This window comes from Phocoena phocoena, chromosome 19 (assembly GCF_963924675.1).
Source record: "Phocoena phocoena chromosome 19, mPhoPho1.1, whole genome shotgun sequence".
In the NCBI taxonomy this organism is placed as follows: domain Eukaryota; kingdom Metazoa; phylum Chordata; class Mammalia; order Artiodactyla; family Phocoenidae; genus Phocoena; species Phocoena phocoena.
In genome coordinates, this window is record NC_089237.1 from 1,273,781 (window position 1) to 1,290,388 (window position 16,608).

At 41.0% G+C, this 16,608-nt stretch overlaps 1 protein-coding gene across 1 annotated transcript in view; it reads left to right on the forward strand.

Annotated features, from left to right (window-relative positions):
* Window positions 1-16,608, forward strand: part of CEP112 (centrosomal protein 112) — a 411,619-nt gene that overhangs the window by 314,254 nt on the left and 80,757 nt on the right. Inside the window, exons 21-22 of the mRNA XM_065897006.1 lie at window positions 7,658-7,720; window positions 13,729-13,878. Of these exons, the coding sequence (XP_065753078.1) occupies window positions 7,658-7,720; window positions 13,729-13,878 (213 nt within the window). The remainder of the gene's footprint in view (window positions 1-7,657; window positions 7,721-13,728; window positions 13,879-16,608) is intronic.

Here is a 16,608-nt window from a genome sequence, read left to right on the forward strand (position 1 = left end):
CATCTTTCTTCATCCTTTTAATTTTAACATTTTAAAATATTTAAAGTGTTTATCTTGAAATTACCATGTAGTTACGCCTTCTTTTTTTTTTGTTTTTTACACCTTCTTTTAAATCCAGTCCAACAATCTCTGTGATTTAGATGGAGTTTTTAAACCATTTATAATAGTTAATGTGATTATTGATGTTGTTGGGTTTCAATCTATTATTTTGCCATTTGTATTTCTACTATTGGCATATTAGATATACCTCTTCTCTTTTTTATTTTCTTTTTCCCCGGTACGTAGGCCTCTCACTGTTGTGGCCTCTCCCGTTGCGGAGCACAGGCTCCGGACGCGCAAGGCTTAGTGACCATGGCTCACGGGCCCAGCCGCTCCACGGCATGTGGGATCTTCCCAGACCGGGGCTCGAACCCATGTCCCCTGCATCGGCAGGCGGACTCTCAACCACTGCGCCACCAGGGAAGCCCTACCTCTTCATTTTTTATATGTTCTTTGTTACACCTGCCTTCACATACTATTATACCAGTTTACATAAAATGTAAGTATCTTAATAACAGTATACTTCCATTTCCCTATACCTGTTTCTACCTATATCGTCAGCTCCACAATATACTTTTATTATTTTTGCTTTAACAGTAAATTGTCTTAAAAAGAAATTTTAAATGAGAAAAAGGACAATTTATATTGACACACGTATTTTCTATGTCCAGTGCCCCTTATCCCTTTGAGTTGATCCAGGTTTCCATTTAGCATCATTTTCCATCTGCCTGAGCAACTGCCTTTAACCTTTTATGTAGTGCATGTCTGCTAGTAACAAATTCTCTCAGATTTTTGTTTGAAGATATCTGTATTTCATCTTCAGTTTTGAATGATGTTTTCACTAATTATGCAATTCAAGATTGACAGATTTTTTTGCTTTCAGCACTTTAAAGATTCATTATGTTATCTTCTGACTAGCATAGTTTCAGATGAAATATCCTTATTCCAATCTTTTTAATGTATCTTTTTTTTCTGGCTGCTTTTAAGACTTTATTTCTGTTCTTGCAATTTGATTATGATGTTTCTGATGTGATTTCCTTTGTGTTTATGTTTTGTTGTTGTTCATTGATCTTCAACTTGTGGTTTTATAGTTTTCTTCATATTGGAAAATTTTCAGCCATTATGTCTTCAAATATTTTCCCAAACCTTCTCCTCCTGGTATACAATTTCACATATGTTAGATGATGTGATACAGTCTCAGAGATTCATTAAATCCAGTCTTTTGTCTCTCTGACAATCATTTGGATATTTAAAATGCTTTTTCTTCATATTTGCTGGTCTTTTCTTCTATAATGCCAAATCTGTTATTTATCCTACCAGTGAAATTTTCCTTTCAGATAGTATATTACTATGCTCTAGGCTATTTAGTTCTTTTTTATACTTCTATCTCTCTCTTTGCTGTGTTCAATTTTTTTATTTAAATATTTGGGTCTCTTTTAATGGGTAGTTTAAGATCTTTGTCCACTAATTCCACCATTTCTATCATTTCTAGGTCTAATTCTGTTGACTGATTTTTCTCCTGCTTACGGCTCACATATTCCTGCTTCTTCTCGTGTTATCTTTTATTGGATGATCAACACTGTAAAATGTATATTGACTTCCTGTAAATGACTTCCTTTAAAAAATATTCGGCTTTGTTTAGGAAGCAATTAAGTACTTGCAGGTGACGAGTCTGACCCATCTGAAGCTTGTTCTTGAACTTTGTTAGAACTGACTTGAGGTTTTCTTTACTCTAAGGCTAGTTTAACCCCATGACTAAAGTGTGGCCTTTGTGGATGTTCCGTGATGACTCTTCATTCTGGCCGGTTAAAACTCAAATATCTCCCAGATTTGTGTGAGCTTTGGGAATTGTTCATCTTAAAGCTCACCAGTCACTGTTTACTTGGCCTTACAGAACTTAACCCTTTACGTACCCAAACTATCAGCAACAGACTCAAGAGGAAACCAGGTAGATTCTGAAGCTCCTTCTCTACATAGCTTCCTCCTGTCCGGTACTCGGTGCCTACAAATTCCAGCTTCCTCAGATTCCCAAACTCCAGTCTGTGTTTCCTCTACTCACAATACTGCCATGCTGTGCTTCGATTCCCTTTCCCTGTGTTCAGGCCCAGAATGTGCCCTGCGACGGGAGCAGGGGTGATTGTAGGGCTTGTCCCATTTGCTTCCCTTCCCTTCACAGGGTCACAGTCCTGTGCTTCTTGTTTCCCAGCGTCCTAAAGCTGTGTTTCCTGTGTCTTGTCCAGCTTTCTGGCTGTTTACTACAGCTGATTAAGTATGGTCCCAGTTACTCTATCATGGCCCAAATGGAAATCATGAATTTTGTTTATGACTCTAAATTTATACTTTTATTTTAAGGTAAAATACAGAGATTTTCAAGTTTGAAAGTTCTGTAAATATATTAAATTAAATATAAATGTTTGTTATGAATTCTCTGAATATTTTTGTTGACAGGGTAGTACAGTTATATACTAAAATCTGGCACCAGCTGGCCATAACTGTATTCACAGCGTTTGAAGAAGCTTCAGATGAGTGCCTGCAAAGCTTTTGAACAGGAAATACTGCACAGTGCACTGAGCTTTATGCTGTGTTTCAAGAATCTGGGAAGCATCTTTCTTTTAAATCCTAAAAACAAATATTTAATTCAGAAATGTATGCTATTATATTTTAAAGAAATTTCTCTTTGTAAGATCTGGGGCTGCCTTAAGTATAAGTATTCTAGAGGAGTCTCCTAATTTTCTTCTCTCCACATCACCTTCCTGGAAATCATGAATGCCTGAAGTTTCACCATTAATGATAGGAAAAAAAAAAAAAGGAAGGAGAGACTTTTTTTGAATTAAGACCTGCAGAGAAACAGTAGCAATTAAGATAATTAACAAGCATCGACACCTTTGTGAAAATTGTTTGCTTTGCTCCTTTCCAGTAGGGTCTTTAAAGCCAAGATGTTGATGGCAATTACGTAGAGAAACAAACACATTGGGCTCTTCAGCAGAGAAGAGTGACCTGAGGACAGCAGAGGGGACTGAGGGCTTGGCGGAGGGGGAGGGCAGGCCAAGCACACGTCGGGGCAGAGAGAGAGAGCCGGAGATAAGAAAACAAAACAACTTTCTCCTTTCAAGATGACGATTTTCCTCTCATCTGTTCAGGTCATGCTACAGATGATTGTTTGGAAATTGTATTTCTTCTAATCACGTGCTTTTCATGTGTTTAAGAAGATAAAAAAAGATCCAAGATCCTGCTAAAGTCTAAAATTAGCATACTGAGAAAAGAATTTGTACTCTCTTTAAAACCATTTTTACCAGTTTTCTTTGGTTTTACTGCTTTCTTAAATAAAACACTGCATGACTTCCAAGTTGCGTATTTGCATACTACTTTAATTTACAAATTATTTTTTAATCAAATATCTTGACATTTCGTTTCTTTTCCTTCGGGATGTTTAAATATGTTACTGTAGTAGCAAAACTTTTTCATTTTAAAAATCTCTACTACTAATTTTAAAGTTGATTTGTGTTAAGTAAAAGTTAAGTCATACACTGCAAGGTGTAGGAAGATTTGTTTTAAAGAAGCCCATGATACAGATTTGATTACTGAGTTTGAACTGTTAACTGTTGAACAGGTTTAGACTTGTGGCTTTCTTTCTCTGGTTCGTTTTTGCTTTTACTTCTATGCTACACTAGTTTGCCAAGTAGCAATTGCACTCTGCAATATTGCAACAAGGACCGGGAAGACTTTTATGGATGTAAATGTCTATTACGGTTTGCGGTAGTATTTCCCTCTAGTTCTCAGTGATTTAAATGTGACCAAGCCTTCTGTACTTTGTCACAAAAAGCGGGTTTTCCAGGTGGCTATTTTGGGTGAGTGTCAAAATAAGAATTTATGGTGTATTATTGTCGATTCACTTTGAATTGAAATATATATATATTGCAAAAAAAAAAAAAAGAAAATCGTATTTCTAAGTAGTAATGATAGCTGTAAAAATCAGATTTGGATGAAAAGAGCTAACCCTAACCTAAGTTTATGTATGGAAATAAAACGGACGGTGAGAACCATCCTGAGAATAAAATTATTCAAAACTGTTGTAGAGACAGTTTGCATGAGAAGTGAGCTATCAGTTTTCAGCCATGCTAAACTGGAGCTTTTCAGATTCATCTAAGAAGAGTTCAGAAATCCAGACAACTGTGATTTAGGCTCAAATAAATAGTAAAAACCTTGAAGGTTGATAAGTTCATTGTATTTCTTCAGTTATTCCCATTATTCTCCGAAGTGTTGATTCTGCTCCATGTTGCTATTGGCAGTTTCTAGAGGTGTTCATATCTCACCCATTGGCCGCACTTTAAACTCATACTGGTAATGTCAGGTGGGCCCTAATACCTCCTGGAGCCCTGGGGCTCATACCGGATTCCTCAGCCTCTTCCCTTTCCCACTTCTGACATGGCTATTCATACCCTTTCCTCACACCTCAAATCTCCAACAGTCTCTTCTGCCATCCTCATGCTTCGCTGAGGAATCTTTCCTCCTGCTCCACGGAGAAGTTCCCACCACTGTACCAGGGATAATTGACCTGCGCTCCCAGCAGAGGCCACCCTGTCCCCTTGTGCCCTAGAACTCACCCCTTCTCCTTCACTCCAGGACATGCCACCAGTAGGTCTCTGGCATCATTTGTCTTTTCCTTCTCTACGGCCAGACCTTTCCCATCATCTTGCACGCGTGCTGCTCTCTCGTCTTGTAAAAAAGAAAACAACCATCAGCCCTTTCTTTACTCACTTCCCCTGCAACTTCCAGCCCATTTCTCTCCTTTTTTTTTTTGGTAACAAAACTGTGGACCACTTGTCTCGTCTTCTCCAGTTCCCCCCTCCTACCCTGAGCTCCCTCCGATCCAGCTTTCCTCCTTGGTGCTATACCAGAATCACTCACGTCCAGGCCACCACTGTCCTCCACACGCTCACGTCGCATGACTCCCCGTAGAACCCGACACAGCTGACTAGTCCTGGAAACACTGTCTTCCCTTGGCTTCAGGACCCCACACTCTCCTGAGCCTTCTCTCTCTGGTCATTACTTCCATTTACTTTCCTCCCCATCTCCAGCCTCCTGACATCTGCAGGCCCAGGGCTCAGCATTCTTAGACTTACACACTCAGTGCCTTGAGATCTCCTCCAGTAGCATAGTTCTACCTGCCGTTTATATACTAGTGACACTTGAATTTATACTTCTAACCTAGACCTCTCCTCTGGACTCCAGAACATTTGAACATATTCAAATGTTCACCTCAACACGAGGTGTCCAGTAGGCATCTCCAAACTTCATGTGTCCAAAACCAATCTCCTGTGCCGTGTGGCCTCGATTCTGTAGTAGAGAGTGGCTTTATTAGTCAGTCATAGAGCTAGAATAGAGTCTGGTGATTTAGTAGAGAAAACAGCAATAGTCACAAGCCCTCTCTAGTCGGGAAAAAACAAAACTACCCAGTATATTCAGCACCATTATAGATGCAAAGAGATTTATGGGATAAACTCTAGAGAACTGCTTGTGAACTTCAGTTCATAAATCACACGGCTGTTGTCTTAGTCAGCTTGGGTTCTGTTACAGAACACCACAAACTGGGTGGCTTATCAAGAACAGAAATTTATTTCCGATCGTTCTGGAAGCTGGAAGTTGGAGATCAGGGTGCTGGTGTGGTCCAGTTCTAGTAAGAGCCCTCTGCCAGGTTGCACACGGCCATCCTCTCACTGTAGCCTCAAACGGCAGAAGAACTAGCTCACTGGCCTCTTCTTATAAAGGTGCTAATCCCATTCATGAGGGCTCCACCCCCACAACCTCATCACTTCCTGAAGCCTCACCCCAAATACCATCACACTGGTATTGGGGCTTCAGCCTTTGAATTTATTCCATGTCCACCCCTGGTTTGCTCCCTGGAGAGATGGAATGCGAGAGGGGACCCAGGTATAGCTCAGGGTTAAAATAAAAACGGGGCTATACAAGAATCAGTATCGTGAACATCTAGGCACCCTTCTGAATACCCTGGCAGCCCGACGTCTGCCGCCAGGCGGTAAACCAGGGGGCACAGCTCTGGGCAAAAGGGTCCAAGAAGGGTGTCCAGTCAGATACCGGTATGAGAGAGTCCAGGAGCCTTAGTGATACCCTGTAATGACTCCACCTGTCCCCAGGCCTGCCTGTTTTAGAGGGCCACACTTTAAACAAGAAAGAACACCAAAGATCACCAAAAATTGAGGACAATTTCTAAAGTGAAAAACAGAGGCCCAAACAGGCTGGTACAGCAAAGAAATAAAAGGAACTAAGAAAAATACAGACACTCTCGAGAACAGAAAGAAAATATAAATGTGTGTGTGTAGGTATAGACATTGTATAGGTGTGTATGAAGTCAGTCACCTCGGAGAAGTGGGATTCCCTGGGACGCCCTGTGCCGTGTGTTCCAGCCGGTGAAGCGCTTGTGCTCTGCCACGTGGGGTCGGGTCCTGGCTCCCTCGCTTCCTAGATGCTCCGCTGAGCAGCTCTCTTAACCTCTCTGTGGCACAGCTTCCTCGTCTGTTAAAAATGGGGAGTGATGGCGTGTTCAGAGAACAACAACGAAACTCTTGGAAATTACAAACAGGACAGCTGGAGTCTTTAAAATCCAATACAAAGTTTAACATTTAAAGTTGAGAATTGCTACAAAAGATCAAAAAGACAAAGTAATGGAAAATAGAAACAACAAGAAAAAGGTGCTAAACCTGTGAGGTCCAATATTCAGAGCTGCAGAGACAGGCAGACAGAGAGACGAGAGAGAAAGAGACCAGGGGGAGAAAGAGAGGAAATTAAGAGAGAAGTGACCAAAGCCTTTTCTAGAAATGCAGGACACGAGCGCAGATTGAAAGGGCCTGTTTAGTGCCTGCACAATGGATGAGAAAAAAGGCCCGGCTAGGGCAAGTCACCGGGACATTTCCGAACACGGAGGATTAAGTGCAGATCCTGAGGCTTCCAGGGAGACGGAAAGCAGGTCACACACAAAGGATGGGAACTCGGGTGGCGAAGGAGATCGTGGAGTTCTAAGTAATGTGGACTTCTGGGAAGGCCTCCCTACTTCCAGGCCATAGAAGTGGTTTGATTTAGATGCATCTGTCACTTCAAAAAAAGAGCTCTTGTGTGCCAGGCAGAATAGGGCTCAGACCTTGGCTCAGTGAGTCTAAAATCTCCTGTCAGCCTCCACCAGGAGGGTCTAGTTCTTTTCTCTTTAAACTAAGGGAAAGAGTGTTAAATTTACCGTCTTCCCTCCCCCACCTCCGATTCCCTCTCCCCTCGTTTCCTCTTCCTTCTCCTGTGTTTCCTCTCTTCCCTGACTTCACACACGTTTGCTGGGTCTATTTCTGTCTCTCCTTCTCCCTTTCTCTTTCCACAGAAGTCTGTGTTTGTCTAATAATTGGCAGGAGAGATCTTTTTTTTTTCTCTTTTGCTTTTTGCTTTTTAAGTGATGAATAGTTGGCGTTAGATCAAAGGCAAGCCCTGTGGTTTTCTGGCTGCCCCAGAAGGGCGGTGCAGCTGGCAGCCATCCCAGCTGCCTGGTGATAGGCGTGTGCGAGAGATACCAACCTCACAGGTCACTGTGTGTGTGTTCATTGCATGTGTTTTTCAGGCCAACAGCAGGCTGAAGCAGACTGAGAAAGAATACACTCAGAAGCTTGCCAAATCCTCACAGGTAAGAGCTTTAAAGAAAAAAAGAGCAAAACCAAAACAAACAAGAGAGAAACCTACCATAAAAGCGCTTGTACTTTAGAGCCGGAGGTGAGTCTCCTCAGTTTTTACGGGTCAGCATCGTAGTTTTGAGGAGCATACAGATGCTATTACGATTTCAGTCTCAACTTCCCGAAATCAGGCATATTGAACCCTTTGAGCCGACACACACACGCACACACGCTCACACACACACTCAGATGTTGTAAAACCAGCCTGTGTACTTGAACAAGTCCAGGCTGAAACACATTTCCCAGGGGCTGGAGATACACACCCACATCTGTGATGGAAGCGGTTTGATACCATCTGTGCTTTTTTCGCAGTATGCCATTTTGCTGCATCTAAAGACCGCTAAACAACAGGATTCAAAATGGCAAGTATACTGGGTGAAATGAGCACCTCAACTGTTGACCCCTTTTGGGAAAAAGAGGAATTGCAAGGGTCAGCATTCACATCTCGCTGGATGTTGTTACCGTAGGTTACGGTAGAGGCTGAACACGTGTCTCGACTTGAGTCACGATGCTTGGAGGCCTTCTTCTGCACAAGTTGTTACAATGATGTCCTCTGGCGTCATCTAGGGAATTCCAAACATTCCTTAGTCGTATGAGTCACTGTGGAATAAATAAAAGGCTAATTTTCATCTTACAGATGGATAGATTAAGCCATTTCACTTTGTGGACATCATATCTGATGATTTTTAAAATCAATTTTTCTTAGTATTTTTGCCATGTATAGTGAGATGTGGCAGTCAATGGAAATGTACGTACACAGTGGTAGTACTACCAACGCTACAACAAAGCGATAATGAAATTAAGAATTTTATGGGGCACTAATCATATTGATTCATTCAGTTTCATTCACAGGAACTCTGGGGTTAGAAACTATTACTGGCCCCATTTTACCGTTTGAGAAAACTGAGACTCAGAGAGGTGAGGTCACGCAGGTTAGCAAGTGACTAAGCCAGGACCCAACCTGTCTTCGACATTGGAACGGAAGGTCTTAACCTGACACCACCAAGTCTGGCCCAACCCCTCACGTTTTTAATATGGCAGAACTCTGCCGATAATTATGAAATTGCTTAGGTTCTACAGTTATTTCTAAAATGTGCATATATTATATAATTCACATCCCATTAGGAAAGCAAAAAGTCTTTGTCTAAGTGAAGACGAACGTGTTTATCTAAGATGACGGTGATGTCTCGAGGGCCATTATTCCAGGAAATAACGTGGGGAAATATCCTTTTTAATCCACTGAGAGAGATTCTTATAATCAAAAGAAATCTTATTACTCCAAAAGCTAAACTAAAACGTGAAAAAACCCGGCTGGCATACCCTTACATCCTGCTTATTTTGGTTTACGTTAAATGGCGGAGGTAGAGCAAAAGCGAGGTACAAAATAGCTGATAGAAATGCTTAAACACTGAGAGTATTTAAGTTTTACCTAAAGGAAGGTGTGAAGAAGCCTGACTGGTCCTCATTAAAGCAAATTAAATGTAAGTTGGGGGGAAGAAAGCCTAAGCTTTGGAGTCCACAGACCCGAGTCCGAATACCAGCCCCACCACTTACGTGACCTTGAGCGTGTGTAAAATGGGGGAGTAGTATACTTACCTCAGCACAATGCCAGAAAAGAGCCTAGCACAGGGCCTGGGACACGGTAAAGCATTTAACAGCCATTAGTTCTTATAGGAGCCTATGAAATCTCAGTGGAGAAAGGAAAGGGCGAGCAAAGAATGAAAAATGTATGGAAGGAGCAAGAAATTATGTATTTTAAATTTATTTCTGGGTGTTCAAGAACTGATAAAATCTCCCTCCAGAATTTGGAGAGGCAAAGGGTTGCTGGATATTTCCCCGTGTAAGGACATGAAGGAGGTAGGAGCAGACATCAGCTGGTGTCATGAGCTGTGGCCACCCTTCATAAATGAAAGGGCAGTGCAGCACCCAAAAAGAAAAATCCTAGAAAAGATAGAATAACACGATACAAGATAGTCCGCCTTCTCGTAAGAGGTAGGATGACCTTACATTACGAACATTTTGTTTGCCCACCTCTAAATAATATAAATATTTATATGCATATAAATATATGTATATGTTTATATCTGTGAACTGGCATTTGAGAAACACTCGTCTATAATAAAGTCAGTTCAGAGAAACAGATTATTTGAAAATAAACCGTATGCAACAGAACTGTGGATGGACTTCTGCTGTTTCCCAGTGACGGTCTGCTGGAATCTCGAACTCGTATCTCGGCTGAGGAGGGTGCCCGAATCAAAGCTGCTTAACTGTTTATCAGATTTTTTAAAATCCCTCTCTCAAAAAAAAAAAGTAATAAGATGGATGCATTAGTAATGAATACACTGGTACCTAGGGAAGCATCAGGTTAAATTTGGAAAATATTTTAATACTCCCTTAAAGGAAGTCACTTAACCTTTAAGATTTTATCAAGCTCCAGGACCTAGTAGACCATGCACTCTGAATGCTCACAGGCCCCGGACGGCACCCCTCCTGGGTCGCTCGGTGTTCACCCTGATGGCAACGGTGGCACCATCCCTGAGAACACTCCCAAATATAACTTCCATCAGAATCGCGTATTTGTTCTTTTTTATCTTAATATTACATATTAACCTTGCCTTTTCATCTTTCATGTGGTTTTCCCCACTCATCTGACTTACCTAGTGGTCATTTTTCAAAGAAAGCTATTGCCATTTTTGCAGGAATGTAGGTAGCTGTGGAGAAATGCTAGCAGAGCCTGCCCATCGCCGAGGGACCGACGTCCCCCCACATGGCCCCCAAGCTCCCACTGGCGCAGATTAGAGCCTGGGCTCATGCCCCGTGCCCATATGCCCCCCTCCCTGCCACTCTTCAGGGCGGCCACCCAGAAGGCACGGGTGCCCCTCTTCCACTTATTTTCTGGGGATCTTCAATGTTTGCCAAACCTTGCCATGTATGCCTTGTCCAGTGTATTTCAAAGAAGAGTTTTATGAAAATCTCAAACTCTACTATGATCTAAAAAACAAGAGAGTTAAAAATGAAATCTGAACCTCTATTTCGAACCCTGTTATTTCTAAGACCTAAGAAGCCGCTGACATTTATGCAAAGTAGAAATTGCTTTAGCAATATGACGAAACGTTACAGCTTTCGTTGGTTCGGTTGCTCGCAGTATTAGCCCCAAGTAACTTGCCTCCTGCTTCCCCAGATCTTAAGTTTGAATATCCATATGGAAATGCTCTCATCCACTTCCTTCTCTGAAGCTAATACAGGATAGACATTTAGTTGAGTGGTAGCATTTTGTCTTACGGTTTTTAATATGATTCAGTCAAACCCGGTGGCGTTTGAGTATGATTGCACAGGTCAGTTTTTCTTTTTCTCAGAAACTTTTTACATTATTACTCTATGAAAAGACTAAATTATCTCCATATAATTTGCCAGGGAATTATTTTTTCTTATTTACTGTGATTATAGTTCCAATACTTAAATATCTGTCGAGTGCCGGTTGTGTGCCCTGAGCTAAGGAGAGAATAGTCCGTTGTCTTATACTCTAGGTCTACAGCCAAGACCCGATTCATCTAGTTCGTGTGATTATTTCGCAATCTTAAAGTAAACCTCAAATCTGCTTCCAATATTATCCATATTTCAGCCGCCTCTCTAAATCCATCATGTCTGTCAGTCTATCAATTCATTTATCTATATGAGGTATTTCACCTGAAGTGTTTTGACGCTCTCCCTATATCATCTTCATAAGTTTTAAAATATAACTTGCCAAAGATAATCTCATTATTTCCCCGAAGGAATTCCATTATTCCCGCAAAGAGCGTTAAGGCTTCATTTTCTACACAAAAGCGAGTGTGTTCTCCTCAGAGCATCCTGGTCTTCACCCGTCATTCCTTCCAAAACCTACATTTATTTATTTTTGATGTACGCTGTCATAAATCTTCTGAAAAGAAGAGATCCATGTCTTATGTCCTGGTGGTCATTTGAAGAGCCCCCAAATATTTTTTACCTTCAGTCTTGGTCAGTTAGAAGCGAATCTAAACCTTACTAGGTTTTAAAGACACAAAATTACTTTGTGCCATAAAAACGCGCCGTGTAATCGTGGTGGCGGTATACGAATCTACACGTGATAAAATTGCGTGACAGAACTAAACACACACGTGCGCGCGCACACACACACACACACACTGAACACATTACAGAATTAAACTCACCACTTCTACCACGTTTCAGTTTACTCAACTTGAAACACTGCACTAGTCATTGCAATAGTTATTTTTACTATTTGGCCCCATGTTCTTATAAAATATCACTCTTAAGTTTCATGCTGGGCCAAGGCAATCTGGTTGTTGCTTATCTCCAGCTCCCCTTGCTCTGTGACTGTGAGTGAGCTGATGGCTCTGTGCCCCAGTTTTTGACATTTACTCTAAGAATTTAACCTTCCCTGTTTCAGAGGAGTGCTATGAGAATTAACTGAATTGCAGCCAGAATGGAAACACTTAATCAAAATTCAGAAAACAGACGAAAACATCTTCATTCTCAGTAAACGAATCCCTCTTCTCATTGCAGAAGGTTCAGATTTGCATTTAAAAATATTAATATATTTTGTCATTTATTTCACACTTGTTTTATATTTGATTATTTACAAATTCTAAGTGTTAACCTTTGTTACAGTGAGTTTGCTCACTTCTCAAAGCTTAAATGTTCCTTTTTTGGGTAAATATGCTACTCATGTCAGTAGTAACAACTAATGCTTCTGTAGCACTTGGCATCTGGGAGACTCCAGACACTTTCTATTTACTGCCTTATGATACTGGAATCTAGTTTTGTCATCAAATAATAGTTGAAAAACTGAGCTTCAAGGAAAATATAGTACTAACTGGTTCAGTGTTTCTCACCAGTCAGCCCTTCTCCTATAGACCCAACGGCATAAAGTTCTAACCCAGGACCAAGGTTGCTTCTTTTATTAGAAGAAACAACCATTTCCTGCTTTTGAAAGGTCAATCACGATTGAATTTGAAAGGAAATGGATACATCCAAACCAAAGGAAGAGCAGTGCTCTCAGTAAACCTATTAAAGAAAAGGTCCCTCATCCGATTTACTTTGAGACCATGGAGGGAAGCCAGTCATGGAGAGACCCGGTTCTCAAATGTAGCGAATACTGCGGGAGCCTCTGAAATGACTCATTTGAACCAAAAATAAACTTTCATGGATATATATCAGTTAGGAAGAAAGCCACCTATTTGGAACCGTATCATAATAAACGTCTCTTCAATACCAAAACCTTGTTTAAAAGGAAGACAAAGTAGTAGCTAGTTAAGGGGAACCAACTAGTACAGCCTTCGACCTGTCTGCAGGGTTCACATCCTGCCTGTCTCCCGGTCGCATGGCATCTTCAGCGAGGTCACGGGTTGACCTCTTGCGCTGCCTCTGCCTCTCCATTTATAAAAGATGGGCAATGACAGTGCGTGTCACACAGTAGTAACTGACACAGGAGCGGAAGTGCCTAGCACAGTACACGAGCGTTAGTAAACACTCAGAAATCATTGTGTAGAGTTAGGTAGCTGTGGACCGTGAGCTCTGTTCATGATCTTCTTTGGTTATTAGAGTTCAAAGTATTATGAAAGGCGAAACAGGTTTTCTTTCACCCTAACAAGTATGTTTCTCAGGAAAATGAATCCTGACACATTTCATAGTTTTGAGATCACAGATGTCCTTTCCTCTGATGAGTAAACATTGTGGAATGTTATAGTGGGAACGGCTTCCAAGTATATTTGGTTCAGCAGTTGTTCACCATTCACAGTTTTATTATAGTCTTTTATCGTGTGGAATTTCATGCGTTCGTGTGTGTGATACATTCATTGAAAATATTTAGTTTGTGGACTAGAGTTTTGCCAAATCCATTCTTTCGTGAAGCATAAATACATATAAAATAGAGGCCTCTCACTGAAGAATTTGAAGCTACAGCATGCTGTTCTCATTTTAGATCATAGCAGAGCTTCAGACGACCATCTCCTCTCTGAAAGAGGAGAGCAGCCAGCAGCGGCTCGCTGCAGAAAGGCAGCTCCAGGACGTTGTACAGAAGTTTGAAGATGAGAAGAAGCAGCTGATTAGAGATAATGACCGAGCAATCAAGGTAATCTGGAGACCCCAGTAACCAGTGGTGCCAGCTGCTTTAATGTAATTAAAAGGAGGGCTGAAACCCCGGCAGTGGGCGGATGAGTGCAGGTATCTGGCTTGCTCACCCAGCCTGCAGTAATCCATTCACTGGACTCTAACTTCGATGTAGCCAGTGACTCAGGCTGCCTTCCCTCTAAAAGATCACATGCCGGCGGAAAAAGTCATTTTGGGCGAGCCCAGTCCATTCACATGGAACAAATATTTGAAAAATACCCCGTCCTTTCTCTTGAGGGCCACTTTGGAGCTGTCTCTTGAAATGAGAAGGACTGTTTTAGCCCAGGACTGCTGCTGAACTGAGAAGTCAGCTTCCAGTTTACATTCTGTTCTCTGCCCACATCCTTTCATTACGGGTTCGCACCATGAGAAAGAACCTGTTGGAGGTTTGGAATGCCAACCATCCGATATGCTTGGACACCGTACTGTGTGGCTGCTGAGAACCTAGGTTGTTTCCAAATGGCTTCAGAGGATCACACCTTTAATAGCCACAGAAAATCCCCTGGACCCCGATTCTTTAGGTGGTAGGCAGTTAGATCTCCAAGTAGTTTCTTCTTGGCTTCATAGCAGTGAATATTTTTGTAAGTGTCTACATCGTGCTGTGTTTAATCTGTGAGGATAAGCATCTGGAAACCTTTACAAATAAGATTTAAAAGAGAACAAAACATGTTTTAAAGAATTCCCAGCAAAAGATTATTTTTCAGTGATTTTACTTTGTTATAACAATGCTTGAAGTATGTGATCATACAAAGCAAAGAAAAATAAAAGAGACATTTGGGTCACTGCCTTTTTCTGCCTAATCCCTCCATCTTTCTTTTCTCGAGCCTATCGTAGGCAATCTGAGTAATTTAGGGAGAAGTCAGTGTTAATGTCAGTTGCTTTGTTGTATATACCCTTTAAGCCTGGACAGCACTGAATACAAGAAAAACCTTAAGACATGGACCAAACCTTAGAGGCAAGTATATCCAGCCTCCTCACTCTAGAGGCGACGACTTGTTTTGTCGTTAATGAGATTTTTCCTGTATTTTTCCATCTGTGAGCGTTTTCTCCCCTTACGTGTGATGAGACAAAAAAAGATGTTTCTTTTTCATATTCTGGTAATTTTTACAAATCTTTGAAACTCTTCATTTATAGATGCAGAGGAAGTACTCATGGATCTGTAGAACTGTTTTGCTTTGCATGAACTGAGTTACAACTTTATTTAAATTCTTTTGCTATATAAAAATTTCATTTTACATGAGTTTCTTTTCCACTTGATACCCAGATACCGAGTGGTAGGTAATTTCCACATTTTAAATAAGTAATTGAATCCCAATATATGCAAAAGGGGAACATTCATTTACTTCATAACAACAGAGTTTCCAGTACTGTTTCTCAAAGATTAAAACATCTTGAAAGAAATGTAATTAGTATAACTGCTTATTTTTAATTAATTTTTCTGTAGTTTTAATCCATTCACCTGTTAAAAGGGAAAAACATTCTGACCCTAATTTCCAACAGACTGTCTAATCATAAAGACTGAAGTTGAAGTTAAAAGATGGCAGTATGTATATATATATATATATATATATATATATATATGTACATATTTATATTTATGACATATAATGACCAAAACATAGGTACCGGAAAATAATTAAAATCACGATGGAGATAAGATATAGTTGAGTTTTGATTCACTCACGTAGATTATGGATAAAGTGAATGACTTTTTCTTTTACTAACCTATATCAGATAGTTAATGTATAAGCACTTGTTGCCTTTCTTTTACTAACCTATATCAGATAGTTAATGTATAAGCACTTGTTGCCTTGCACGATTTTTTTTAGGCTGTGTCACAAAAAATAATAGGAAAAATAGCTGATATTTCTTCAACAAGTAGTATGTCCCAGGCTCTCTACCAAACATTTTCATTCACCTCACGTTCCATTGTCTCATTTAAGCTTTATGAGTAATTTTTACGAGGAAGAGTGTTTCTATCATCCCCATCTTACAGATGGGAAAACTGAGGCTCTGGGGTGAAGTAACCAGCCAGAGGTCAGATGGCCAGATAACTGTCAGAGCCAGGTTCAAGTCACGGTCTTCTGACCTGACAGCCTCAGCTATTAACCGTTACACCAGACCCCTGCATCTACACTGTCTGTGAAAGTGAATCGGTGACCAAGCACGTGACCAAGTCAGGGTGTCGTCACTCTGGTTCCCTGTCTGCCTGAATGATGACAGCACTTTTGCAACAGCTGTTTGATCTGGACATTCTAATTGTGTGTGAGTGTTTTGTACACGCAGATACATGGAGGGATAGAGATACTCAGAGAGAGACAGAGTCACCCCGAGGCTTGTATTTGGTTTTCTGAGACCAAGTACATTTGCCTGCATGTAGATTCAAGTAAGCTCGTATGGACCTAATACTTTGCAGTATTAGGTCTTACTGTGTTTAAATATCCACTGTAAGAACAGTGTGCGTGTGCTCATTATGAAGTGTGCCTCACCCCGCTTTCTGGGTGGAGGACAGAGTGCACAGAAGGCCCAGCGCTCACTCGGCGAGGGCCTCAGAGTGTTCCCGTGGGTAAGGAGCCCTTTCATTAAAGTCAGTCTTCAGAGAAAACGGAGGTATCGAGCGGAGGCCGCTGAAACCCAATTAAAGGGCCGCCGGTCTGGGGTAGCGTAACACGATAAAACATCTCCGGAGAAT